General features: G+C 45.8%; 1 protein-coding gene across 1 annotated transcript; it reads right to left on the bottom strand.

Annotated features, from left to right (window-relative positions):
• Positions 1-289: 289 nt before the first annotated feature.
• POGLUT2 (protein O-glucosyltransferase 2) lies at positions 290-26393 on the bottom strand. The gene is made up of 10 exons (XM_081858184.1): positions 25766-26393; positions 17062-17267; positions 14314-14519; positions 12685-12762; positions 8658-8830; positions 6865-7102; positions 5266-5475; positions 4072-4161; positions 2220-2324; positions 290-463 (listed from the first exon to the last, which is right to left on the bottom strand). The coding sequence occupies exons 1-10, from the start codon at positions 25939-25941 to the stop codon at positions 446-448; spliced, it is 1500 nt and encodes a 499-aa protein (XP_081714310.1). The 5' UTR covers positions 25942-26393; the 3' UTR covers positions 290-445.
• Between the last annotated feature and the right edge of the window lie 787 nt (positions 26394-27180).

Below are 27180 nucleotides of genomic sequence, written 5' to 3'. Positions count from 1 at the left end.
ATTAAGCAAGCTTAATATAAACCCTGCTAATGAAGCTTGAACACACCCTAGCCAGCTATTTTAACAATTATTTGAAAGGTTCCCAATTGTATTTTTTTTCTTGTTAGCTTCAGCTATATAGATTTCTAGTCCACATTTTCCTTTCCTTCTCACGCATATTATTTTGGTGTGTTGCGTGTAATCTGCTTAAGCGAGCGGCAGTAATCCACAGGCTGCAGCAAAAGCTGAAGGGGTATATAATATAGTCCCAAAATCAAAGCTATTTTTTAAAACAAAAAATGCTCTCAACTTTATGGAAATAGTATTTATTTTTAAAAATCATAAAAAATCATAAAAGCAAAGGTGTAGTAATACTGCATGCACAACAGAAGGCATTTGGACTCGTCTTTTTTTGTTCTCATCTGAAGACACTGAAATCCAAATACTGTAAACACCAGTTTTCTTGTTAAAGTTCCTCTTTGACCTGTAAGTAAGAAGAAAATATTTCACGGTTGAAATAAGTCCTGAACAACTTTGCTTTACGTTATAGTATTTTGAGCAGACTCTTATGTTCCAGAAAAAGTTCCTCTTCTCCCTATATTATTTTTGCAGAGATGTCCATAATAGTGAAAAATAAGCCCCTGGTTAATGGGCTATGATGGTCTGTACTTAATTATAAGTTCCTGGGCTGTATCATACCCATTTGCCTAGATGGGTGCGGAGAGGATTTATTTGCACATTATAATTTCATTGGAAAAAGCAAGTGAGAACAATGTTCTAGACTTCAGGGGTCTCTGAAAGGAACCCTGTGTTGGGGCGCAAGACTGGTGGTATTTCAGAATTACCACTGCCTGCCTGCTACCTGCTCAGCTTTATATTTGTAAATTTAAATAACAACAATCAGAGATTCACAAGAAACCCATAAGCACTCTATGCTACATCTTGACTTCTGCTTTCTGGTCATGTTAGAGTGGGATGAAATGTTTGGAATACAACTCCCATTTTGAAAGATTTTTTTTCCACGAGTTCCAAAATACTCATCTTCCTACTCAACATGGACATTCACCGAAAACCCCTCTTTCTTCATTTGACTCTTGATGACTTGCAATATTGTTTCATTTTTTTAAAATCTGCAACTCTTTCTGGCTCACGTTGGCAACACAACTTCATTGACAGAACGGTAAGATGGCCTTTTGCAATGAAGACGTTTTCTCTGCGATAGAGACCCTGTGTTTTGTGTGTGTGAGACAGAACTGCATTGTGCATGTCTTATAGCATATAGAAAAAGCACAATGTCCTGGGTTCATTGTTCATTCAGCTTCCTTAAAATATCATATTTTTTTTTTACTTTTTATCTTTTTCAAAAGCAAGTTGTTAGTTCTTATGGTTGCCAATATTGTAGAAAGCATGTGGGTAATTCCTGCTAAAATCTCAAGAACCAAGAGAGGTGGCCGACTTAAGATTTCTACGTGTTTGGGGCAAGGCTTTTGCGATCCGAATTTCTCCTTGCCACGACTGCCAAAACTTGAGTATGTTCTGTGAAACAGGAAAAAGCAAACTGGAGAACTGCACATCGTAAGATAAATCGCGCAGGTCTGCTGCATGATTTTTTCATCCAGAAAAATCCAAACTTCCTTGGCTAAACACATAATTTCCTTCGGAAGAAAAAACGGGGTGAAATACTCACAGCTGGTTTCTGTGAACTTGCAACTCCTGCTCTCCTACCTCATGCTACCTCCATGACTTAGCAGGATTTAACCCACTCCAAAACATCCTCAGTGGTTTTCTGTTAAACCACTGGCATTGGTTGTGAAAATCTCTGCCTCCCTCAATACAGTCATACCTCGGGTTACAGACTCTTCAGGTTGTGTTTTTTTGGGTTACGAACCGCTGAAATCCAGAAGTACCGGAACAGGTTACTTCCGGGTTTCGGCAGTCGCGCATGCACAGAAGAGCTAAATCATGCTTTGTGCATGTGCAGAAGCACCGAATCACAATGCGTGTGTGCAGACGTGACGCTGCGGGTTGCGAATGTGTATCCTGCACGGATCACGTTCGCAACCCGAGCGTCCACTGTATATGGAAAAGCAGCAAGGGATTCTGTTGGCACCCGTAACAAAATCTGTTCCCCCCAACTTAGAATCCGAACATGTGAGGCATAAAATGTTCCCAGTTAAATAAGTGGTAGGTCAGGCCCCTGAACAAACAGTTCCGAAAATGTTAACTTGCATATACTGTACCTTTTTCTGGTGGCAACTACAGGGGAAAAGGTCGTCATCTGGCTGTTCCACTTTCTCCATGCCATCTCTCACTTTTGGTTCAGTCACTTGTAGTTTGGCATATTCCTAATTGAAAATTTTAAAAAGGGGGGGGGGTGTGGAGAGACATGTCTTATACTTGCGCACTCAGTGCTGGAAAAGCTGTAACCAATCAATCGCCCATTGCTCCAGCAAACCTCGCGGGGAGGAACCTGAGATTCGGTATCACAGAAACTGTAAGCTGACACGGGCTGCACCTGGTGACTTGCTGAAATATCAGTACCTCCGTGTTAATGCACAGACATTTTCAGCTGTGTTTCGGGAGGGGCTTTCTAAAGCTGGCTCTTTGATCTTTGCTGATAGCTGCTTTGAGGAACAGATCCCTCCACATTAGAATGGGATTTGTGGAAGTCAGGATGCTTCTTTAACAAAATGCCAGCTTCATTTTCAGGGCATACCTTTCACACGGTGCTTACTTGCAGATCTGGGTTATTAAACACCACGGGTAATGTTTTAAAAGGATGCCCATCAATCTGAATGGACGGCTTGAAGGGATGTAAAATCAGAGAACTATCGTGTTAGAAGGGACTACAGGGGTCTTCTTTTGGGCAGGAATCTTGCCCGACATGGAGCTTGAACCCACGACTAATGCACACATAACATGTTTGATATACCACAATAGCACCAGTGTGATTATATGTAACAAAGGCGGAATTAGGGATTGTAAAGGTGCTTCTATACAGTCATACCTCAGGTTACAGACGTTCAGGTTGTGCGTTTTCAGGTTGCACACCACGCCGAACCTGGAAGTACCAGAAGAGATTACTTCCGGGTTTCGGCGCTCGCGCATGCACAAAAACACTAAATCGCACTTTGTGCATGCGCAGAAATGCCAAATCGCAACCCACGCCTGCACAGAGGCGGCACTGCAGGTTGTGAATGCTGCGGGTTGTGAACATGCTTCCCGCATGGATCACGTTCGCAACCCGAGCGTCCACTGTACTTTGGGACTGGGGTGGTGGTGAATTCACCCATCTGCTTGCTACCTGATCAGCAAGTTTCGTTTTTGGATATAAATGTAATACAGGCGTACCTTGGTTTTCAAACAGCTTAGTTCTCGAACGTTTTGGCTCCCGAACGCCACAAACCCAGAAGCGACTGTTCCAGTTTGCGACCTATTTTTGGAAGCCAAACGCCCGACATGGCTTCAGATGCTTCCTGCAGCCAATCAGAAGCCACGCTTTGGTTTGGGAAGTCGAACCGACTTCCGGACCGGATTCCGTTCGACTTCCAAGGTACGACTGTATGCTTATTGTTCTTGGAAATTTAACTGTACAGTGGTACCTCGGGTTAAGTACTTAATTCATTCCGGAGGTCTGTTCTTAACCTGAAACTGAAACCTGAAACCTGAAGACCACTTTACTCTATGGGGTAAAACCTTAACATTTAACTCATGCTGCCAAAAGCACACCAGCGCAAGTAGATAAATAAGTACCGCTGTGGTGGGAAGGTAAACGGCATTTCCATGCACTCTGGCTTCCGTCACGGTGTCCCGTTTCAGAAGCGGTTTAGTCATGCTGGCTACATGACCTGGAAAGCTGTCTGTGGACAAACGCTGGCTCCCTCGGCCTGAAAGCGGAGATGAGCGTTGCACCCCATAGTCAAATTTGACTGGACTTAACCATTCAGGGGTCCTTTACCTTTACCTCATGTATGGCAATAAATATAGGAACAGCCATGTGTTTGTTCCTCCACAGAACTGGAAAGTCACTTTAGTTCCTTATATTTAAGGCATTCTTACATTTACATTTCTGTAATCGAAGAGAGAACTGACCTGAAAAAGTTTGAAGTAATAGCAAAATATATGGTCTCCCATGAGGTTGTTTCTTGCAAATTCTTGTCCCGCTTTTGCAATATTCTTTGCCTGCCAGGGATAACAGGTGGGGGAGAGGTAAGGTATCTTCATGTTAAAACTTTAATTTTCTTAGAATGCCCATTTCCTTTCTTCTTTCTCAGTCCCACCCAACCCAAATCAATTAAATTCCAGTTTTCACATGTGTAAAACTTTATCAAGTTGAATGAGCCCATTATAGGCAACGCCCCCCCTCCCCCAAGTCTCAAACAGACTAACATTCCATTAGCTGGGAGAAGTGATTCTTAAGGGCATAAATCCATCAGGGATTTTGTGCAATGAATCCAGACAGGGGCTGTGAATCTATACTTTTTATTAGGACCAACCAAAAGTCCCAATGTGGTGCCAGAACATTTGAGTTTAACAGGACTGATTCCAAAAAAGGGCGGAATTGGAGAGGAAGAAGGAAAAACAACTGCGTTCCTAGTCATGCACCAGCTGTTTCCTCACCTCCCACTTTTTACCTGCAAATCTACCTTCCTGTAGATTTTACTGCAATCTACCTTCTGGTCAGTTTACTGCAAGCCAAAACTCCACACCCAGGTTTCCACTGCATGCTTAGATTCAGGAATCCCACCCCACCCCCACCCCAAGACGTGGGTGGCGCTGTGGATTAAACCACAGAGCCTAGGACTTGCTGATCAGAAGGTTGGCGGTTCGAATCCCCACGACAGGGTGAGCTCCCGTTGCTCGGTCCCTGCTCCTGCCAACCTAGCAGTTCAAAAGCACGTCAAAGTGCAAGTAGATAAATAGGTACCGCTCCAGCGGGAAGGTAGACGGCGTTTCTGTGTGCTGCTCTGGTTCACCAGAAGCGGCTTAGTAATGCTGGCCACATGACTCGGAAGCTGTACGCCGGCTCCCTCGGCCAATAAACCGAGATGAGCGCCGCAACCCCAGAGTCGGTCACGACTGGACCTAATGGTCAGGGGTCCCTTTACCTTTACCTTCTGGCCAGTTTACTGCAAGCCAAAACTCCACACCCAGTTTTCCACTGCATGCTTAGATTCAGGAATTCCACCCACCCCCACCCCCTGCAATTATGTGCGGCACAAGAAACTCCTAAGAGCTGTGGGAACATAATTTTGCAACATCTGTGCGGGCCCATTGTATTTTCACCTCTTCGTCGTGGTCTTTGGCCCACTGCAGCTTCTCCAGGAGATCGCTTAGGTCGCTTTTGAAAGGAATATAATGTTTCCATGGTTGTAGCTCATTGTAAAAATGTTCGTAGTAGATGGAGTCCTGCTTTAGCACTACGCTACTTCCTGCTAGCAGATAAGGCAGTCGGTACGCGGCCACTGTGCCGTCGATATTAATTTGGTATTTATACTGCAAAACACACAACACAAAATTCATAAGGTTGAGTACCCGCAAGAAGATCTGAATGCAGGATTTCAGAGAACCTTTAGGATATTTTCACACATTTACTTAGCAGCTAACCTGCGTTTGCCACCAGATGTACCCTTAATAGTGAGCTCCAGCCAATACTGGATTTCTCATGAGTCTGTTGCTTTCACAACTATGCTATGCTTTTAACCCATAAACATAATGTGTGAGCTCTTAATCAGGTTTAGCCGGGTTTGTTTTTGTTTTCTCCTGTACCTTTGAAGTTCTATAATAATCTTTATTATTAAATTTTCTGTTTCACAATGTCAAATAAAACATTTTACAAACTTTAAAATATCCAGTGACTTCCCTTCATCTCTTTCCATGGTTCATTTTACATATCACACATTGCTGTATATTTTACTAACCATTCACAAAATTAATCAAAGCTTAAGTGTTACTAAGGCAGTCTCATCCAGTTAAGCTTTCCAAAAGGTGTAAAGCAATCTGAGGTCTTTATTTTGAAAATATATATACAGTGCTTTTTTTCTTTAAAAAAATGTTTAGGGGTACTCTCATTTTGACTCAAGAAAATCACCATTTTATAGTTCAAATCGGTAAAAATAAATAGAGTAAATGGACAAAAGTACAAAGATTCACAAAATGTTATGGGATGTGTGTACCCCTGTGTACCTCCATAAAAAAGCACTCTGTGTGTGTGTGTTTACTGATGATTATGGTCTGTGCAGGCAGAGAAACATGCCTAGAGTAGTAATGTGCATTGCACAGCGTCGCTGAATTCTGCTTGAGACATTTAAGCCCCACATTAAGACCATGAAAACCACTTTTGCGTCGCAATACTTCATGTTATAACATTACCAAGCTTACAACATGAGCCAAGTAAATAGCGTGAAATATCTGTACATCGGCACCGGCAACCACTAGGAACTGGCAGAACTGGCATAGAAATACGACGTTTGGGGCGGGTTTGGATCGTACCTCTGGTCATAGAAAAACCATCTTCCATCTACTGGCTTAAATTAGAATTTAAGGTCTCATTTTGCCTCACCAAAACATGCAGGGAAATAATGTGTGGGGAGGGGGGGACCACATGCACAGATTGTCTTAAGAGGCATCCAGAACTGCAGCAATTTGGACAAAGTGACCATGTTTATCCCAAGCAACAATGGCTATAGTAACACTTTAAGGTTTCTGAAAAATTATAATCTAGATACAGCCTCCATAGAACTGGGTGATAGCGCTACAAAAACTTGTAAGATACGCTTTTTAATCTCTGGGAGCTGGGCAGCTGCCGACATCTCAATATAATTTTAAAAAGGGGGGGAAACCTCTCTAAAGGCTTATCTAAGCACAATCACCTTTGTATCGTACCTTGAAGAAGTCAAAAAAGGAAATATGCTTCACAATGGGGCCATAGAGACTTTCATCATGCTTGAAAAAGAAGAAGTTTGTAAACGCCGCATCGATGATTTCTGGGTACTTTCTACTCATTTTCACAAGTTCGAGCCTTTCTTTGCGGCTGTCTCGGCCCCGCCATATCGCCGTGGCGTTCTTCTCTTCCCAAGGCGGCCCGGTGTTTGCTTGAACAGACATCATGTCCAGGCTGACTCTGTTGAGAGGAAACGGGATATTTGTCCACAGTTGTTGGAGCTTCCAGGCAGGAGCGGGTGGCACCTCCGTATTAATATGTCCCTGAGGAACCACCACCGATTCTGGCTGAAAGGCCCAGCAAGAGACTCCAGAGAGCCAAGTCTTCTCTTCTTGTAAGGGATGTGGGGTTTGTATCTTTTGCTATTTCACCAGAAGTGAGAAGAGAGCATGAAAACCATTATGCTCAGAGAGACCTGTGAGGAAACTTTGTGTTTCTATTCCTGACTGGGATGGATGGAGGCAAAGGCACCCATAACCAGGCGCTCTCACTTTCCTGACTTTTCAACCATGCCCTGCAAGATTTCTCTGATGAAACTAGGGACGCCTTATTAAATAATAATAATAATAATAATAATAATAATAATAATAATAATAATACCCCACCCATCTGACTGGGTTACCTATCTCCTTCTTTCCCCCTCTTGTCTGTATCCCATAGCTGTCAACTTAAAGATTTGAAAATAAGGGACCAGCAGCCTTGAAAATAAGGGATCAGCAGCCAAAATAAGGGATTTTGCTTAGCTTATGCACGTCGGGGCTGCCGTCGTCCTGGCACGAGGAGTTCCATCGGCCCTTCCCCACCCGAGAGAGAGGGAGGAAGATAGACTCTCGCCCGCGAGCCCGGCATGAGGCGGTTGCGGCGCTGCAGTGGCTGCTGAAGCGCCGCCCTTCTGCGTCCCTCCCCATCCCCTCCTCTTCCTCCTCCCTCAGGCCGCCTCCGGCTTCCCCTGGCAGTGCGGCGGAAGTCTTGCAAGAGAGGGGCTGCCTGCCCGCCCGCCGCCACCCGTCTCCTCACGACACTCCCGAGGGGAAAAAGGGAGAGACGGAGACGCGGCAGCTCATGCGCACTCTCTCACGGCGGAGGACCCCGAGCAGCTGCTTCCCTCCCGAGCCGGGTGAGCATGAAACCTGGGAAATTTAAGGGACATCATCAATCTGGGACAGCAGCGGAACACTGTGCTGGGATAAGGGAGTTTCCCGCCAAATAAGGGACGGTTGACAGCTATGCTGTATCCCCCTTGCATCCGGCTTCCAAATTTCCATGCATAAAGGTACAGTGGTGCCCCGCAAGACGAACGCCTCGCAAGACGGAAAGCCCGCTAGACGAAAGGGTTTTCCGTTTTGGAGGCGCTTCGCAAAACGAATTTCCCTATGGGCTTGCTTCGCAAGACGAAATGTTGTCTTGTGAGTTCCTGCGGGTTTTTTCCCCTTCCCCCCCTTTCCTAAGCCGCTAAGCCGCTTATCAGCTGATCCGCTGATAAGCCGCTTATCAGCTGATCCGCTAAAAGCCGCTAAACCGCTAATAGCGCTAATCCGCTAAGCTGTCAATGGGCTTGCTTCGCAAGACAAAAAAACCGCTATACGAAGAGCCTCACGGAACGGATTACTTTCGTCTTGCGAGGCACCACTGTAATGGCTTGTACCCACTGCTAACTGAGCACCAATGAACACGATCAACAAGAAACATTGTAAGATGTGGGGACAACTTCCAAAACCTTGGTAGGAACTCTTACCGGCCCATTGTTTCTAAAACGGAGTCTGTCAGGTCATAGGTTGGCATCACAATGTCTTTTGAATCATCGGATCCGCACCAGGAAAATATGGGGTGGATGTCCTGAGAGGATTTCTTTTTCTCCAGAGGCCAGTCTCCCAAATTGACAAAAAACTCGACATCTGGCATTTTTACCTGAGAGACAGTAAAGCAAAACATTCACTATCTACGACTGCATCAGGCCACTCTTTGACCACCCCAAAATTGACATGTGTTTCTTATTTATAATTTTGTGATCACTACAGTTCACATGTAACGCACACAAAGCAAACATTCCTCCCGACTTGTAGACTTGATTATTGAAATAGGGCCTAGGCCTTTATGAGTGACTGGAGAGTAACTGGGACAGCAAGTCCTAAAAGTATATATTACATCAGTACTCCAGGGTCTTCACTGAGTTTCTATAGTCTTCTGGGTACAATTTAAGGTTATTTTGTCCTCGAAAACCACCACAACACAAAACTATGAATTATGCTTTGTATTTATATGACATTTGCTTAAGTGCTGCACATATATTACACTTACAGTATCATAACCCTACAAGGTAGACCAGTATTATTGTCATCTCCTCACATTTAAAAAGGGAGCCTGAAATGGAGTGGTTTGTTCATAGCTCATTTTCTTTACCCACTACACCCAATATAAGTGAGTTTCTCTGAGAAGCAACTCTGGACAGGCTTTTGGAAGGCAGGGATAAGCCAACATGTTGTATTTGTATTTGTACCCTTCTTAGGGTAAAAGGAAACATGAAAGAAACCGAAATCTTTAGGAGCGCAATGCCACCTGCTGGTTTATAATCCCAATGTGAATTGCAAGCCATTCTATTTCTTGAACTAAGTTCAGGCTACATGTATTCACATATTTTTCAACAGACTTCTTGAAGCACATTTTTCCTTAATGTTCGTGGCGACATCTTTCGAATGAAGGTGCAATCCATACTGGGTTCTAGGGAATCCTGTGTTTCCTTGCAAGTTTTGAAGGGGACTTCAGTTAGAATATCAGTAATGTCAGACAGCTCAGAGAGCTTGCCCTCTGCTATCAATCTCCCCCTGCAATGTGCAGACAGTTCTGGGTGTTGAGTTGTTGTTTACAGTCATGGTTTCAATTCACATGGTGAGGGCCAAAGGCCCTCACCAGCACCCAGTGTGAATTGAGTGGGCACCCTTACAATCCTCTTGAATACTCAGGAGTCCTGTGGCAGCCATGAGGCAGTTCAGGGTAACAGTTCCCTCAAGGCAGAAAACAAGAAAATAGCTGATCTACGAAGTACAAAATAATGTACATTTAAGCATGGGATACAGAACAGAGTGAACCAAGGTTTCGTTCCTTTCTTCCTAATGGAAAGGTTAAGCAGATTGCTCTTTAATTTTTGCCGTTTTATTTTTTTTTTTTTTAAAAAAAACAAACCAGCTGTGTGGGGGAAGGAAGAGAAAACTAAGTCTCGTTTTGATCAGAAGCACGGTGCAGGGAGAGGGCAGGTTAACATGTTCAAAATTATACTCTCCCCTTTTCATCAACAACTGTAAATATTACCAGTGGGTGTAAATAACAACTTGCAGGTGGTGGTAGTCAAGTGTTCAAAACTCCCGTTGTTCTTGGCACATTTTGCGACCGGGAATTTCAATAGTGCAAACAGTTTCTGAGCTCTTGGTGCCGTACTGCACCTAAGATTTCAGATTAAAACTGCAGAGTGGAAGGAAAGGAGGACCTTTTTTTGCCTCCCCTTCTTCCAGCTACTCTCTGAAGACTGGAGAAGAGACCCTCTTAAGAGTATTAGGGGGTGGGCAGGGGAAGGACTAAACCATGTGAAAAATGAACATAATATTTTAGCTGCCATTATATTTCAGCTATGTATAAAAAAGCACGCTTAAACATTCTGTTGTTGCGCCCATAACCTAGGTTTAAGGTGCTGTTTAGCTCCTAGCTTTCATAACTCAGTTTCTAACACTGCTGGTAGTGGGGGATTTTCACGGGGGGGGGGAGTCAATCCCCCCACTCAGTTCTGACCCAGATTAGGCTCAGTGCAGCTAACTTTTGTTTATAGGATTTGAATGACATCCTATGCCCTTTTAAAATGTGGGGTTTTTTGGGGGGGGTTATTGGGTTGTTGTTTTTGGTTTGATTATATATTTTGTGGTTTTATATTTTGATTTTGTTCTGTGAACCACCGTGAGGCCTCCAAGTATAGGGCAGGATATAAATTCAATAAAGGAGGAGGAGGAGGAGGAGGAGGAGGAGGAGGAGGAGGAGAAAGGGAGTTCATTGAATTCATTCATTCCATTGTTTCCTGCCTTTCTCCCAAGGAATTTGAGGTGAAATGGCAATGGGATACACAGCGAGTTGGAATTGGAACACTGGCCTCTGCAGCTGTACAGTGGTTCCTCGGGTTACAGACGCTTCAGGTTACAGACTCCGCTAACCCAGTAATTCTACCTCGGGTTAAGAACTTTGCTTCAGGATGAGAACAGAAATTGCGCAGCTGAGGTGCGGCGGCAGCGGGAGGCCCCATTAGCTAAAGTGGTACCTCAGGTTAAGAAGTTTCAGGTTAAGAAGGGACCTCCAGAACGAATTAACCCGAGGTACCACTGTAGTCCAAAACCCTAACCATTACACAATACTGTCTCCGACCACAGAGTTCTCATGTCACGTCTCGTTCGGCACCGACTGCATGCCAGATGAGCTGACTGTAAATTTTCTCATCAGTGCAGCGCCGCGTCAGAGAAGCTGTCCCTGCAGCGATAGAAACTTCTCTCTTTTTTGTTCTGGAGTAAGGAAAACTCATTAGGGACCCTGGAATATTTGCTCTGCCTAATAGCACGAACGGAACTAGCTTGCCTAAGTCATCTGGTTTTGGTTTTTGCAATTCTTGCGGCACACCCTTCAGGCATCTACTACTTTCAAATAGGCTGCAATTCCAGTGATGAGACGACTCCAGGGACTCTTTGACAACAGATTTTCCAGAGCAGGATTTAGGACGCATGGTTTTCAGCAAAAACGACAGTGACATAGGAAGAAAAAGGTTAATCCCAGCACCCAGTTCTGATCCAATTTAAGGCTTCTCTTCTAGGACTCTTAGAAAGGACCCTGTCTAGTACCAGACTGGAAGACCAGCATTTGAAACTGTATATTAAGAAAACTTTCCTGGGCTGCTGCAGACTGATGGGAATCGGGAAGGCTGCTTGACAATAAAGTTACTCCTAGTTAACAGCAGCACTTGGGAATGGCTAGTTTGCCACACGGGACACAAGCTACAGGGGACTGCAGGCTCCCATCTTGTCCCCAGTTGTCTGTCAGCTCAAATTCAGACAGTCACCTCTTTGTTGGCCTTTCAGTATTTAGTTAAAATTATGCTTTTCTAAATAACCATTCCAGCTGGCTAGTGGCAGGTGACTCTGTTTCTTTTGCTCACAGCACCATTTTCCACCTGTGTCTTAGGGAGGCTGTAATTTGTTTTCAGGGATGCGGGTGGCGTTGTGGTCTAAACCACTGAGCCTCTTGGGCTTGCTGATCAGAAGGTCGGCGGTTCGAATCTCCGTTGCTCTGTCCCAGCTCCTGCCACCCTCACAGTTTGAAAGCATACCAGAGTGAGTAGATAAATAGGTACCACTGCAGCGGGAAGGTAAACGGCGTTTCCGTGTACTCTGGTTTCTGTCACAGTGTTCCGTTGCGCCAGAAGCTGTTGCGCCAGAAGCCACGTGACCCAGAAAGCTGTCTGTGGACAAACGCTGGCTCCCTTGGCCTGAAAGCAAGATGAGCGCCGCAGCCCCATAGTTGCCTTTGACTGGACTTAACTGTCCAGGGGTCATTTACCTTTTCTTTTAATGTTTATTTCGAGGTTGCCGTTTTTTATTGTTAATTCGTTTTTACCGTTTATTGTGTTCTACAGCACTTCAGGTGCCATATTCATGGCAGAGGACACAGCACATGGACTTAAAAACAAAATGGAATTAAAATCTGTAACGACCATGTTTTTTAAGACGTCTACTCACTTTCCGAGTCAAAGAAAGAAGAATGGCATCCATGAATATCCTGAAGCCTACATGTTCACCGTGGGTCTTTATGTAAACCTAAAAACAAACAAACCAAACTGGGCATATTTGAATTAATTTCAAATTGAATTTCCTTTCCTCTCGAAAGGAAAGGAAAGGAAAGGAAAGGAAAGGAAAGGAAAGGAAAGGAAAGGAAAGGAAAGGAAAGGAAAGGAAAAGCTTAAACTCTTCCGATCATCCCCATTTTCTAATGTAACTTTAAGACTGCAGAACCAACAACACAGAATATATTGACAGCCAACAACCTTGCTCTTACAGCTGCTATTGCTAATGTCCAACAAGTTTGCCAGGCCAACAGTAACAGTTTTAGCAAGTCCTAATTAGGAGCACCCTGTAAGGATTTGCAACACAGCATTAGATGGAAGTCATGGAAAGAGCAACCCTTCCTAACAAGAGTGCCAGCCGTTTCACCAGAAAGGGACCCAGTCTTCAGGGAATAAATCCAGCCCCAAGATGCCTGCCTGCCAATGCCATCTACTTTGCAATATTACCATCGCCCTCCTTTGGAGAGAAATCTCTTGTTCACGGCAGAAGGTGGGTATTTTCTGCACACTGCATAATCAACGTTTACTGCCACAAGATGTTGCAATAACTGCTCTGTTGAGAATTTTTTTAAAACATTATATAAATTCATGGTCCACCAACAGCTAGTAACCACATTCAGAGGCAGTTTCTCTCTGAATACCAGATGCTGTGGACAATATAAGCAAGGATGGGAATTTCCGCCATATAAGCTACTACACACTTGCAACTGGTTTTCTCATGCCAGACTAGGTGGAACTTGGTCTGATTTAGCAGAATAATTCTTTTGGTTTTACCTTGGCTCTTCCTGAGATCTTGTGTTCTCTTTAGCCTCGGGTTACCTATTAGTAAAAGGGACGCGGGTGGCGCTGTGGGTTAAACCACAGAGCCTAGGACTTGCTGATCAGAAGGTTGGCGGTTCTAATCCCTGCAATGGGGTGAGCTCCCGTTGATCGGTCCCTGCTCCTGCCAACCTAGCAGTTCAAAAGCACGTCAAAGTGCAAGTAGATAAATAGGTACCACTCCGGCGGGAAGGTAAACGGTGTTTCTGTGCACTGCTCTGGTTTGCCAGAAGCGGCTTAGTCATGCTGGCCACATGACCTGGAAGCTGTACGCCGGCTCCCTTGGTCAGTAAAGCGAGATGAGCGCCGCAACCCCAGAGTCAGTCACGACTGGACCTATTGGTCAGGGGTCCCTTTAACTTTACCTATTAGTAGTATGGCCAGAAGAATGGATTTATTTATTTTATTTATTTATTGAATTAACATGCTGCCCTGTGCCCAGAGGATGGTTTCACTGATGTATGCTCTAAGTGTAGGAATTTAGGAAGCTTGCCTTATAACAAGGCAGACCCTTGCTCCATCTACCTCAGTAGCGCTTACTCTGACGGTATATGCATATGCCAGGCAATTGCATAAGGACATCAGCTGATTTCTGTCAGCTGAACAGCAGGCTCCAGAGGAACAATGACTACCCTCCATTGTTCTCCAGGGATTTTATCATACGTTTATTTGCAAAAACAGCCACTTCCGTGGGTGGAGTGTGTACCTTGTTGTCTTTTATGGTGTAATGGCACAAGCTCTGCCTCTGCCCAAACCGCTGTGGGATTTCTTTGGCAATTTTGTCAGGGTCGACGGTGGGGAAATGCGCCAGATCTCTTTGAATCTGCAAAATGGATGGAGGGCAGCTCATTTCTTCCAGCCACACATTTCCATCTTCCTGGGGGCAATCGCAGTTCTCATGATAGACGGGTCCTGCATGCAATAAATTTGTTTTAAGGCGTGTGTTTGCAGTCAGGTATCGTACATATTCGATAATGAGTTACAATTAATTTGAAGCACCTCTTGTTCTATCTAGTAAGACACCTGGTTTTCTGGAGCACTGTTCAAAACACACATTTTCAAGACTTTTGATGATGGAGGGCACAGGTTTTTTTTCTGGATTAAAATTTGACAGTGTCTTTATTCTTAACCCTCAGAATGATACGTCTATATTTTCTCCACCAATTCCCAGAACAATGGACAGGCATTCTTCTTGCAGCTGTGGGACAGTCTAGCTCAGTGTTTCCCAACCTTTTTTGGGCAAAGGCACACTTGTTTCATGAAAAAAATCTCGAGGCACACCACCATTAGAAAATGTTTAAAAAATTAACTCTGTGCCTATATTGACTATATATAAAGTAACTCTCTTTAATAGGAATCAAATAAACACAAAGAAAGTATTTTATAATTACTTTATTATGAAATAGTAAGTACCGTATTTTTCGTCCCATAGGACGCTCCGTCCCATAGGACGCACCTACTTTTTTGAGGGGGGAAATAAAGGAAAATTTTTTTTCCTTTATTTCCCCCCAAAAAAACCAGGTCGGGGAACAGTGGGATGGCGGTGCTGCGCCTCCCCGCTGTCCCCCGAGCTTGTGGGGCTGGCCCATGTCTGCCTGGCGCGAGGGGCGCTCTGCTTCAGGGCGCCCCGCGCGTCGGCAGGCTACAGTCCGCAGCATGGGGAACCCTCTGTTTCAGGGCGCCCCATGCGCCCCCCGGGTGCGCAAGGCTTGCCAACACGAGCGCGGAGCACGGGGCGTCCTCCGAAGGGCGCCCCGTGCTCCGCGCTGCCAGCTGCCGCCCGCAAGCCTTGCGCTCCTGGGGGGAGATCCCCCGGGTGCGCAAGGCTGGCCGACACCAGCGCGGAGCACGGGGCGTCCTCCGAAGGGCGCCCCGTGCTCCGCGCTGCCAGCTGCCGCCCGCAAGCCTTGCGCTCCCGGGGGGAGATCCCCCGGGTGCGCAAGGCTGGCCGACACCAGCGCGGAGCACGGGGCGTCCTCCGGAGGGCGCCCCGTGCTCCGCGCTGCAGGCTGCCGCCCGCAAGCCTTGCGCTCCCGGGGGGAGATCCCCCGGGTGCGCAAGGGTTGCGGACACCCGCGCGGAGCGCGGGGCGTCCTCCGGAGGGCGCCCCGTGCTCCGCGCTGCAGGCTGCTGCCCGCAAGCCTTGCGCTCCCGGGGGGAGATCCCCCGGGTGCGCAAGGCTTGCGGACACCAGCGCGGAGCGCGGGGCGTCCTCCGGAGGGCGCCCCGTGCTCCGCGCTGCAGGCTGCTGCCCACAAGCCTTGCGCTCCCGGGGGGAGATCCCCCGGGTGCGCAAGGCTTGCGGACACCAGCGCGGAGCACGGGGCGTCCTCCGGAGGGCGCCCCGTGCTCCGCGCTGCAGGCTGCTGCCCGCAAGCCTTGCGCTCCCTGCGTGTAGCACGGGGCGTCCGACTCGCCTCCCTCCCACGGCACACCAGCCGACGTCCCGCGGCACACTAGTGTGCCGCGGAACACCGGTTGGGAAACACTGGTCTAGCTGATATCGCCTCCCAGAGTAGCACCTGGGCCTGCGCTCATTCTGTAAAACAGGGCTGAGGGAACTATGGCTCTTACAGGTGCCATATCCCTGCAGTAAATGCTCAGAGATGAGTCCCATGCATCTGACTCTAGTTATCTCCCACTTGGACTACTGCAATGTGCTCTACGTGGGGTTACCTTTGAAGGTGACCCGGAAACTGCAATTAACCCAGAATGCGGTAGCTAGACTGGTGACTGAGAGGGTCCGCCAAGACCATATAACACCGGTCCTGAGAAATCTGCATTGGCTCCCAGTACATTTCCGAGCACAATTCCAAGTGTTGGTGCTGACCTTTAAAGCCCTAAATGGCCTCGGTCCTGTATACCTGAAGGAGCGTCTCCACCCCCATCATTCAGCCCGGACATTGAGATCCAGCGCCGAGGGCCTTCTGGCGGTTCCCTCATTGCGAGATGTGAGGTTACAGGGAACCAGATAGAGGGCCTTCTCGGTAGTGGCGCCCACCCTGTGGAACACCCTCCCTTCAGATGTGAAGGAAATAAGCAGCTATCCTATCTTTAAAAGACACCTGAAGGCAGCCCTGTTTAGGGAAGTTTTTAATATTTAATGCTGTATTGTTTTTAACACTCGATTGGGAGCCACCCAGAGTGGCTGGGGAAACTCAGCCAGATGGGCGGGGTATAAATAATAAATTATTATTATTATTATTATTATTATTATTATTATTATTAATCACACAATTCAGGTAGATCTTTTCTCCTTCCTTGCATTGAGATCATAGCCCATATTGTGGAAGACAGAAAGGGGGATTAATGGTCCACTGGGAGGGGTGGGTACATCCAATAAGTTGGTTTCACTTTTGGAAGGCAAACGTCAGTCCCAATTACAACGCATAAGAGTCTCCCAACAGTGAGAAGCTACAGTGAGAAGCTACTACATGAGATGCCATTTTTGTACCTTTCAGGCTATATGGAGATTTGGCAACGTGCACGCCTTGGGCCTGAACCTCGATTCTCAGGTTTTTGTAGCTTGCATACATCCTGTACCTGACGATGAAGGAGCCATCTTTCCTGTCTAATATTTGCACTCCTACCCGCGTAAATTGCTCCTCGGGAGCCGTGATCTTTACTTGAAATGCATTTTCACCCGGAGAGACGGTAAACCTATGCAGGAAAACAAAGACAATGGCGACGATGAAATCAAACATTTCCCCCCCCTTCGGGTTATCAAATCAAATCAAATCAAATCAAATTTTATTAAACGGTCACAGACCAGATTAACTCGTACAGCTAGTCAGCGAGGCATAACACCGGAAAAAAACAAAGGACAAAGGACAATTTCAATACAGATTAGGCCATAACAGCAAATTAAAATTAGACAGCATAAATAAAATTAAGTATTTGCCTTCACCTGCATATTGACATTGGAAAGCTCTTGTTTCCTACGCCTAATAGCGGCTACACAGAATTTGGCAACGTTGATCGTAATTTCAGGAACCTTATCTTCTACCAAGGCTCTCATACGTTGGAGTTCTGGTTCATTTTTAAGCTTTTGTAGAACTGGGGCAATAAAGGTCAGGCGTAAATCCTCGTAGTAACTACAGTGCAGCAATACATGCAGACTTGTTTCCACTTCCGATGAGCCACATGGGCAAACACGTGACTCATATGGTTTGCCCTCATATCTGCCTAGCAGCAGGGCAGAGGGCAGAACGTTGAATCTGGCCAGGGTAAAGGAGTGTCTGTACTTAGGTATTTGTAAATTAGCCAGATAATTTGCGGGTGAAAACCCTCTCCCAAAGTCTCTAATTGTGGCATGTTTATCCATTTTGCCCATATGACATTGCAACTCTATGTCCCTAATGCGTTGAAGCACTTGACTTTTGGCTCTCTCATATCCTGCCGCTATCAAGATCTGCGGGGAGAATCCTAAGCTTCTTATCTTTTCAAACAGGGAAGCTTTCCAGGTAGAGTGAAAGGTGTCTAAGAGTGTTAAAGGAGCCAAACCGGCCGGGGAAAAAATAAGTTTTAACCAATAGTGTATCTTTAGAATCCACAACCGTGCGTTAACGGGTGGTTGTCCAACTTCTAAGCGGACAGCTATATTAGATACACAGGGGGGGATCCCCAATAGACACCGATAGAATTTTGTTTGAAATGCCTCCATAGGCGCAAAATTTTTAAAACTGCAAACCTGGGATCCATAAGTGAGTTGTGGGAGTATTTTTGCAGCAAAAACCTGGGAGGCTGCCGGAACGTATTTCCCCCCTTTCCCGTGAAAAAATCTTGTAAGGGCTTTATTGGCCCTTCCTGCGTTGGCAATGGCGTTTTTCATCTGTTGGTGCCACGAGACCCTTTCCTGAAAAGTTATTCCCAGGTATTTGAAAGTTGCTACCTGGTCAATAGGTTGACCACTTATTCTCCATTTGTGTTTCCTTCTTTTTTTTGAAAACACCATAATTTTAGATTTGCTGTAATTTATTGAAAGTTGTTCCTCTTGACAATAGTCAGCAAGTGATCTCAAAAGCTTCCTCAAGCCAACGCAGGAAAAGGAGAGTAGGACTGCGTCGTCCGCATACAGAAGCACCGGGATGGGCAAACCTGCCAGTTTGGGAGGGTGGGCATTTTCTTTCGCCATATTTACTGCTAGAGAGTTGATGTAGAAATTAAATAGCGTTGGCGCGAGGACACATCCTTGTTTAACCCCATAGTGCATTTGAATTTCTTTAGTTAGATGGCCTGACCGATCGCATCTTACCCTCACCCTGGTGTTTTCGTATAGACCACGAATAAGGCGTAATAAGCGTTTATCTATGTTTGTAGCGCCAAGCTTTTCCCAGAGTCTATCCCTTGGTATTAGATCAAAAGCCGATTTAAAATCGACGAAAGCTGCATATAAAGACCCCCCTTTTCTAGAGTATTTATCTGCCAGGTGTTGAAGGATAAGGGCCTGGTCTATAGTTGAACGCTTTGCTCTAAAGCCAGCTTGAGCTTCTGATAGAATATGCTCTCTTTCCATCCACTCCACTAATTTATCACATAAATGAGCAGCGTACAGTTTACTAATAATACTTAATAGACTGATTGGTCTGTAGTTAGCTGGCTCAGTTCTGTTTCCTTTCTTGAATATTGGAATGATGATGGCTAAAACCCAGTCCTCGGGGATAATAGCTGCTTGATTTATACTAGTGAACAAGGCGGCTAGCACAGGGGCCCACCATTCAGCATTTGCCTTAAGAATTTCTGGTGGAATATTATCAGCACCCGGGGCTTTCCCTGATTTAAGAGATTGAATAAGGCCAGTAATTTCTTCTGTGGTCACAGGGGGCCATTCCTTGCCAAATTCACTTGAAGCAGGAAGCAGAGCTGGGACCAGTTGATTTGATGAATATAATGAGAGGAAGTAGGCCTCCCATGCTCCAGCTGGTATAGAGTATTCGATTTCAATTGGGGAGTCTCTCCAGCTTTTTGCAATTGTTTTCCAAAACGTGGCAGAATCTTTCCTTCGGGAGGCCTCCACTAGGCACTGTCATTCCTCCCTTTGTGCCTGGAGCTTTTTCTTGTTAATCAAAGCTTTATAACTGCGTTTTAACTCAAACCAGTCTAATGGAAGCGAAGGTAAGTTTGCTGCTCTATAGTTCCTGTACTTATCCAGCAGGAGGCGTTTCATAGCCGTGCATTCTTGGTCAAACCAAGGTTTGGATTTATTAGAGTGTAGAGATTGCCGTGGCGTTTTTTTGTTGGTCAGATAAGGTTGTAGGGACGAAATCAGTTCTCGGAACATGTCTAATCTAGCCTCAGGAGTTGGGGAATTAACGAGGTTCTCCTTTCTAGCAAGAAAAGTATCTGAGTGAAGTCTTTCCGATATTTCATCACACAATTTGCTGGACCATTTGATACGTGAGTATCTTAGCTCCATGTTTTCGAAACATGGGGCTACAAGTTTATCAGAGCAAAATAAATCTTTTCTTACATCCAGTATTAAACAGAGCGGTTTAAAAGTGGTCAGTACTCTCACTGAGTGACCATCATAATGTAGATATTCCACCGAGGTGATGTCATTAAAATTAACCATTCCTGGCAGTATGTCATTTAGGCTAGATACAAAGTTCATTATTCGCTGTTTCCCTGTAAGGAAGCCCTTAGGCTTTGGGAAGTTCGTGAGAACCAATTTTTGGGGATTTAGGATCAAATTCCAATCTCTTTCCTGTCTGGAAGCTTGCCAGGTCTGAAGGGGGGTATCATCTCTACTAAGCGCTTCCTCTTCCCTGCTGTTCGATTTGCTAAGTGTTTTATTGCCTTCAAAGGTAGAGGCCTCTACTTCCGCAGCATCAGGTTTGTTAAATAGTTGGTTATCCAGGGACTGAATTGTTACTTCTGCCTTCTCACTTGCTACTGGAGTCAGCCTTGGCGAGTCCTCCTTAGCCGGTTGCTGTGTGACTTTCTTTGTTCCCCTCTTTTTGCCCTTCTTTTTACTGCCCCGTGTGGTCGATTTATTTGGGGCCGAGGGCAGAAGTTTAAACAATTTCTGCCAATGTATGTTTCGATTACTGCGGGTATACTTGACTTTCCTTGTTGTTTTGATATTTTTGCTTTTCTTCACTTTTACCCTTGAGTTGTGTCTTTGCAGATTCTTATTTATTACTGGTTTGTTCGTCCCCACTAGCTCAACGGTTTTATGTTCTTGGGGCAAATCATTTAATTTTATCTCTTTTAACTGAGGTGTGAAATTTTCTACTAACGTCAGCAGTAGCCCATTTGTTATTGTTAAATAATTTTTTATGTTGGCTAGATCAGAACTTATTGCTAGGGAATAATCCAAAGGACGGCCGTCACTCAATTCTGTTTGAGAGTATTTTGGAATAGGTATCTGGTTTTGATGGGTTGATGTAATTTCTTCCGTGGGCAGCTGTTCCTTAGTAATAGAGGTGTTTCCCTCCTGAAGTTCCTCGGCTAAAGCTAGTTCTTGCGCTAGGCTGCATGGGGAGTTAATATTTCCAGTATCTTGATATATCTCTTTAGAATAAGACGTCCAATCAAGAACAGAAAGAGAGGGGGGTATTACTTCATCAAGAATTAACTCTTTTTGTGGACTCTTACCCTCCTCCATCTTAGGAAAGTAATTTGTGATTTTGCTTTGTCTTTTGCCAGGACCCGGGGGGCTGATTGCCGAGTCAGGCAGTATACCAAACAAAGACAATGGCGACGATGAAATCAAACATTTCCCCCCCCTTCGGGTTAGAATTCTAGACCCAAGTTGAAAAGTTTAAGGATAAACTTTGGGGATTGTAAAGGTTGGAGTTTTCGGATTAATGTATTATAATGGTCAATTGCGGAGGTCTCTTCAATATCGTTGGAGGTCAGATCAGCCCAGAGGAGTTGACCTTCCATTGATTGTGTCCAAATGCTAAAGTTGTTATTAACATAAGGGGACCATTTAATTCTGGATCTGCCTATTTGTTGAAAAACATTAGGATCAGGTGTCTGTGGGGCGAACCCACATCTAGAGGGTTCCCAAAATTCAATCCTTTTAAGATTTAGGGGTAATTGGTCACTTTCGGTTCTTATATCTACAGTAAATTCAATATGTTCATCAAAGAGTTCTTGGGAGACAAGAATGTAGTCAATAACAGAATGCCTTAAGCCTGACCAATAAGTAAATTGGCCAGGGCAGTCTCCCGAGGAGAGGCCGTTTAAAATAACAAGGTTTAATCTAAGTGCCATTAGAAAAAGACATGTACCAGCAAAATTGGTAACTGGGTCAAGTGAATGACGCCTGAATAGGGGCCAATGTTCATCATTAGCATTTAGGGGACCCATTCCACTTTTATTGATTAGCTGTTCGTCTGAATGGCCTAACCTTGCATTAAAATCCCCACCAATAATTAAGGAGGCTGAGGGAAACTTATTTGAGAGTAAAGTTAAACCAACAAGGGAATGGGTCTCACCGACAGCTGAAATACTTCATATTATCTGATACTCTGCTTTTCAATTTATTTACAGTGGTACCTCGGGTTAAGTTCTTAATTCGTTCCGGAGGTGAGTTCTTAACCTGAAACTGTTCTTAACCTGAGGCACCACTTTATCTAATGGGGCCTCCTGCTGCTGCCGTGCCTCTGGAGCACGATTTCTGTTCTCATCCTGAAGCAAAGTTCTTAACCCGAGGTACCATTTCTGGGTTAGTGGAGTCTGTAACTTGAAGTGTATGTAACCTGAAGCGTATGTAACCCGAGGTACCACTGTATTTTTTATTTCTAGGGAAGTCTTTCCACAGCAGCTCATCTGCCAAGAAACCCCCTGCATACTGCAACGTATTCTGGGGTCTGTTATAAGTGTCTACTCAGTTAATCTAAAGTGCTGACCAGGCCTGCTGAGCATCACTGTCACCCCACATTAGGTACATATTGCATGCATCAGTAATAGCGGATGAGCTGTCTCTCAGGAATTAAATTTCTCCTAACACCAAGGTTTTCCAGAACTTTTCTACCAATACCCAGAGCTGGATAAGCTAACTTGCAAACATGCCTACTGAGGTAAATGTTTTGAGTAACCTTTCCCCCCCAGATATGAACGCAAGAAAAGGTAGTGTTTTAACACCTCTCCCTATTAAAATACCTGCATGGTTTCTCCCCACACTAGCATAGCTCATGAAGGTACTATAATGTCATGTATTATACTGAAACTGAAATATGTGTTTAAGTGCTTTGTAGGTTCCTTGGCAGAAGGGACGTGGGTGGCCCTGTGATCTAAACCACTGAGCCTCTTGGGCTTGCTGATCAGAAGGTCGGCGGTTCAAATCTGTGTGATGGGGTGAGCTCCAGTAGCTCTGTCCCAACCCCTGCCAACCTAGCAATTTGAAAGCATGCCAGCGCAAGCAGATAAACAGGTACTGCTGCGGCGGGAAGGTAAACGGCATTTCTGTGCGCTCTGGCACTCGTCACAGTGTCCTGTTGCGCCAGAAGTGGTTTAGTCTGTGGACAAATGCCGGCTCCCTTGACCTGAAAGCGAGATGAATGCCACAACCCCATAGTCGCCTTTGACTGGACACAACCATCCAGGGGTCCTTTACCTTTACCTTTTAGGTTCCTTGGTTTCAGTTTCAGGCTGAAATTTTTCAGGCTCAGTTTCAGGCTGAATTTTTTCCCGTTTATAAAGAAGGAAAAACAGTAAGTTGTGTCTTCGTGGATCTGCCCAAAGGTCAAATCTAGAATCCTTTTTCTCAGAGGAGCAAACAAGAATGCCTTAGTTAAGTCCACAGTAGCCCTGTCCTCCAGTCGTTCCCCACATACTGCCTCTGAAACTTGGAGGCTGCTTGTAGCCATTGTGACTAGTAGCCACTGATCAGACTTTTGACTAATCCTCTGACTAAGCCATCTAACCAACTGCCCATCCTCCACATCTTGTGGCAGTGAATTCCACAAGTTCATTTTGTGCCATGTGAAAAAACACACACTTCCTTTTGAAAGTCTGGAAGCTCTGAAAAGACCAGTGGAGTTAAACTCAACCACTGATGCACTGCTCAGTTTGTTTGCTTCTATTATAACACGTTTTCCCACCCAAACATGTAAATTCATGCCTCGTTCTCTTTATATTTCCAATCATTTCTATATAGTGGAAAAACATTAGGGATTCAAATTCAAGAACAAAGTTGGAATGAACTTGAAGTGCAGTACACTTTGCAAGGTTTTTGGGTTTTTTAATGCTACACTGGTTAAATTACAACTTTATTTAAATTATAGCAGGTCCAGCGCTGCAAACCATTAAGCAGCTGAAGTCAATTTAATCAGTCTGACTGTGTTTAGGACCATAGCCAAAAAAGGCAGGAGTTGCAAATATTTTCCCCAAAGAAGGACCTCGGTTGTCCAAGACAATATGAAATCCAACACAGACCTATATGTAGGACCCAAAGGCATTTTTTAAAGTCACAAAAATAAGTTTTTTTTTAAAGAGAACAAAAAAAGACACAGGAATAAATTCTGTACTCCTGAAATTCTATGTAGAAATTTGCATGAAATGCATTAGCTTCACATTACATGCCTGCAGATGTGGCCTAACTATGGCTCAGGGCAGCTGTGCAGGCTCCCAGGGACAAGATTGCACCATTGAAAGGGGACTTAATATTAAGCTCACTCCTCTGTAACCATTTATTGTCAGAGATTTTTCCTGGCTGCAGCTCATGATTAAGGAGGAAAGAGCTTAACCACAAGCCTGAGTACAGATAACACTCTTGGCTTGCTATAGTATGCAAACCAATGCACACACATGCAGAATTATGCCCATCCAAATCACAGGTCTAGATGCATGTGTATTAAGCCCAAGGGACAGCAAGCTACAGGGCAGTGGTGCTCTAAATGTTTCTCTGTGCCCCTTTCCGATTAAAAATTTGCTTGCGCTACGTCGGGGTTTTTTTTATTGATAAGAAATGCATTGGAGAACTAGGATTGTCCACAGTCTCACTTGAGGCTCTCGTTTTGAAAAGATATCTTATCCACATTCTGCAACAAAATTAATAATATTTCGATACTATACTACACTGAAACGTTTAAATGTTTCTTTGATCGTCCTTGTAGCTTCCTGCCACACTTGCCATCCTCTCTTGCCACACCCTTTGAGAACCACTGATCTGGGGCATTCACAATTTGCCCCTTTCTTCCCAGCAGCATTGCGGAGTTTGCTGGTGGCCAGGGCGTGGAGGGGGAACAGAACCCAGCCGCTGGGGACACAGAGGCAAGGCCAGGCCAGGCTCTGGGGCCCAGAGACCCCTGACAGCAGACAGGGTGGGAAAGGCATCTCTGCTTGGGGGCGCCCTTGAAAACTCTGCACCTGGGGCTATGGCCCCCCTGACCCCCACCACACTACGCCTGTGTTTGCTCCCAAATGAGTGCACCTTTCTGGGCCAAACATCACACACGGCATTTTTAAGCAGCGTTCGAAACTCCCATTGTTCTAGGCGCATTTTGTGACGGGGAATTTCAATAGTGTGAACAGTTTCTGACCTCTGGATGCCTAAGATTTCAGATTAAACTGCAGAGAGGAAGGAAAGGAGGACCTTTTTCTGCTTCCCCACTTCCAGTTACTCTCTGAAGACTGGAGAAGAGATATTAGGAGGGTGGGCAGGGGACGGACTACTAGACCATGTGAAAAATGAACATAAGGCTTCGGCTGCTGTTCCTTCATTTTCAGCTTTGTATTATTGTTATTAAAAAAAGACATTCCGTTGTTGCGCCCATAACCTCGGTTTAAGGCGCCCTTGAGCTTTCCATATCTCAGTTTCTAACACTGTTTTGAAGCATACACATAAAGCGGATTAAGTGTGAATTTTCGAAGGACAGTTTCCAAAAGCACAGATTTATTCGCAGCTCCTTACTGAAGAGTGCCCTGGGGCAACCAATCAAAGTTTGCTAAATCGCCTCTCTCTCTCTCTCTCTCTCTCCCTCTCCCCACAGAGCTGTATACCGAGAGCAGAGCGGATCACGCACACATATAAAAGTTGCTTTTCTTTCCAAAACGCAGCGCCTCTTCCGGATTCCTGCGACGGGCATGCAAATCCGTTTCCAGATCCGCCAAGCCAGGCTACCGCTTCGCATCCACCTTAACTCCTCCCCGGCCTCATTCCCACCCGCTTAAAAAAGAAAAAAAAAAAAAGCGTTACACCGAATTACCTCTTCCCTTCCGTGTCCACAGCCTGGATGTAAAAATACCGGGCGGGGAGGACCACCTCTGCTCTCAGGCCGGGTCCCCATACCCAACTCTTCTCGGGGCTCAGCTGGCTCCCCTCGCAAAGGGCCAGGATCACCGTCCCCAAAGGCCAGTAGCAAGTCAGCCCCAGGCGGAACATTTACAGAGCTTCCCGTCGAAGGAGCAAAGGGCAAAGCGGGGGAGGGAGGCGAGCGTCTCTCTCGCGCTTAGAGACGGCAGTTTTGCAGGACGGAAGGCAGCGCGGTGCGATCGGGTGTCTCCTCCGCTTCCTGCCCTCGTCCGAAAGCTGCAAGGGAGAGGCGGCCTTTGTCTGGGCGATGCATGAGCGGGGAGAGGCTCCGGGACGGCAGCCGCATGCCAGCTCCTTTGTCTTGCGACAGCAGCCCCTGCTAACAACGCCCGGAGCCTTTGCGCTCCTCCGGCGCGGCGAAAAGAGAGGGGCGGAGTGGTGGGGGGGGGGAGAGAGAAGGGGAGCAGGGCGGGCTCGTCGGTCCCACGAAAACTTCTTCTTCCGAAGGCGAAAACCACACGGGAGCCGCTTCCCACGCTCAACAGTCATGCCGGGAAATGTAGTCCAGTAAGGAGATGTTGTGGGGCGACGAGGTGGCGAAACAGCGGTGGGCAGCCGGGGGTTGGCGGAGCGCGGGGAGATCAAGGCGCGGGTAGAGTTGGGAAGGGACCCCGAGGGTCATCCAGCCCACCCTCCGCGATGCAGGAATCGCCACTCAAGTCATGTGGCATCTTGAAGATTTCACAGATTTATTGCGGCATAATATTTCGCCTGGATAGCTCAGTTGGTTACACCTCGGTGCCGAGGTCCCTGTATGGGACAGCTGCGTGTTCCTGCATTGCAGGGGGGTGGACTAGACCTCAGGGTCCCTTGCAACTCTACGATTCTATGGGGCATGAACCCACGACCCCGAGATTAAGAGTCTCACGCTCAACCAGCTGAGCTATCCCTCAAACATACATGACAGATTGCCATCCAACCTCTGATCCTAAACATCCAGGAAAGGAGAGCCTAACACCTCCAGAAAGAGACCTTTCCACTGTCTAACAACTCCTACTGTCAGGGAGTCATAATCTCCTTTCTTGTAACTTGAAGCCTTTGGTTTATATGTCCTACCCTCCGGAGCTGGAGAAAACAACCTTGCTCCATCTTCCATGTGACTGCCATTAAAATATCATACCTCCTCTCAGTTTCCTCTTTTCCAGGCTAAACATCCCCAGCTCCTTCAACCATTCCTTCTTAAGGCTTGGTTTCTAGACCCTCCGTCGTCTTGGGTCTCCCTCCTCTGCACACCTTCCAGCTTGACAATATCCTTCTTAAACTGGACACAGAACTCCAGGTGTGGTCTGACCAAGGCATAATAAAGTG

This window comes from Podarcis erhardii (genome assembly GCF_964252035.2).
Source record: "Podarcis erhardii genome assembly, chromosome: 4".
Classification (NCBI taxonomy): Eukaryota; Metazoa; Chordata; class Lepidosauria; order Squamata; family Lacertidae; genus Podarcis; species Podarcis erhardii.
The sequence above is the reverse complement of the archived record's forward strand: the minus strand, read 5'-3'. Positions and strand labels throughout refer to the sequence as shown.